Source organism: Coptis chinensis, chromosome 4, assembly GCF_015680905.1.
Source record: "Coptis chinensis isolate HL-2020 chromosome 4, ASM1568090v1, whole genome shotgun sequence".
Taxonomy (NCBI): Eukaryota; Viridiplantae; Streptophyta; class Magnoliopsida; order Ranunculales; family Ranunculaceae; genus Coptis; species Coptis chinensis.
Window position 1 is genome coordinate 56515108 of NC_141459.1, and position 2283 is coordinate 56517390.

A 2283-nucleotide genomic window follows, 5' to 3' on the forward strand; every position below is an offset into this window, starting at 1 on the left:
TTCAGTCCAGCAGAGAGGTGTTCTGCAAGGTCTGCCATACAACGCTCCAAACGGTGCCATACTGATAACCGTAAAAACAGTAAAATCCTAAATATTAATGCTACAAGAACACTAATACGTAATCCTACCGTTCTTACGTTTAAATCAATTCTTCTTACTCTCAAAACATAATCATGCAATACAACGAGTAAGGATTTCGCTCCACTCTTAAACCCTCAAGACTTAAATAGAATTCAATTATTCAAACACAAGGAACAATTGAGTGAGTGATGTGTTTGGTGTTTAAACTAAAACTAATTATAAATTTAAGACAACTAAATCTAAAGATTCTAACTTTATGAAATTTAACAAATAATAATTAAAATCTAACATCAATAACTACTAAAATGACTAACAACCAAGAAATGAAATTAGATCTAAGCAATAGATAAATGACAAAATCGAATTTGATCAATAATAAACTACTTGATTTATCTAATGAAGCAATAACAATATTTTAATACTTTAAATTAAAACAAGGGAAATGAAAACTAATAAAAATGGAGATTCAAAACTAGATCTAGATCTAAAAACTAATCTAGATCTATCTTTTTCTAACCCTAAACTCCATTAACATTAGCTTCTTAACCTAACTGCCATTAACAAAGAGTCAAGCTTTTGTTTTTATACTTCCAGATCCAAAAATCGTGTATGGGCTTGGAGCCATATTTTGGGCCGGAAAATCGGGCCCAAAACCCAATTTCTTTAGTCCAAAATGGGCTCTTCAGCTGCAGTTGACTTCGACAGATGTTTCGTCTACTTCTGCTCCTCTGATTGGGTCAAGGCTTGGTCCATTGGAAAGCTCTTTCCGAGCCGGTCGTTTTGACATAAGGTAGGCCCAATTCCAAGGTCTGAGTCCAAAGATATGGTCTTCGGAAGTTCTCATTGTCTTTGTGCAATCAAGCTTTTTTTGCGCGTGGACTTTGACTTTTCATCTTTTGACCAGGCTTTACAAAGGCTTTGTCTTCTTGAATCTTAGCCTTTAATCACCGAACTCCTTAGTAACCAACCATTGCTCCTTTATCTCATCAAAGTGGCACATTCCCGCACATAATTGACTTTGAAGCCCGAAATACATAAAACACGAATTGATTAACTCTTACTTATTACTCACATAATTGGTCTAAAAGTATGACTGCTAAGGGGTTAAAACTACAGTTTTGGGCTCTTATCACATACCAATACTAGATTGGTAATTGTTATTGTAAGCAAACTCAGCCAACGCCAAATGAGTCTTCCAACTACCCCAAAAATCAAGCACGCAAGCCCGAAGCATATCTTCGATGATTTGAATGACTTTTTCCGATTGCCCATCGGTTTGCGGATGAAATGTAGTGCTAAATTTCAGTTTGGTCCCCAATTCCTTTTGAAGACTTCTCCAAAACGAACCGGTAAATTGAGTACCTCTATCTGAAATTATCGAGAGTGGTGCCCCATGCAACCTCAGTACATCTGACACGTAGATCCTACTTAACTTTTTAGCAGAGTAAATAGTCTTAATAGGTATGAAATGGGCAGACTTGGTCAGTCTATCAACAATGACCCATATAGAATCCATTCCCCATTATCGGTCTTCGCAGAACTGGATACAAAATCCATGGTTATATTCTCCCACTTCCATTCCAGAATCTCCAGAGGTTTAAGAAGACCAGGTGGTCTATGGTGTTCAGCTTTCACTTGTTGGCATGTGGCACATTTCTTAACATATTACGCAATGTGTCGCTTCATGCCCGGCCACCAAAACTAACGACGCAGATCTCTGTACATTTTGGTACCGCCGGGATGAATGGTATACTTCGATCTATGTGCTTCCCTCAAGATATCATTCGGTTCATTCCTCAGAGAGTGATCAAACGGTACCCAAATTCTTCCTCTGAATATGATACTTTCGTCTCCGTGTTTTTCCCAATCGACATCCTCGGCATTCTCCACATATCCTCGGTACCTAGGTCCATCCTTCGATGCATTCTGGGCATTCACAATCTCCTGGACTAAGGTGTTTTCTGCCGTCACTGTCATCTGTGCTAAATAACAGCACTTCTGAGGATCTCCACTTCTATTCCCCGTGATTTCAAAACCATAAGAAGCAGCAAACTCCAGCAATTGCCACTCCTTCATCATCATCTGAGCACAAACATGTTCTCGCTTTCTACTCAATGCATCGGCAACTACATTTGCTTTACCCGGATGGTATTGCAATGAGAATGTATAGTCCTCCATGTACTCAACCCATCTCCCCGCCAT

General features: G+C 38.8%; 1 protein-coding gene across 1 annotated transcript; it reads right to left on the reverse strand.

Moving 5' to 3' along the window:
- Positions 1-1782: 1782 nt before the first annotated feature.
- LOC147504096 (uncharacterized) lies at positions 1783-2283 on the reverse strand. Its single transcript, XM_086605063.1, has one exon. It carries the CDS (start codon positions 2281-2283, stop codon positions 1783-1785), a length of 501 nt encoding a protein of 166 aa, XP_086461189.1.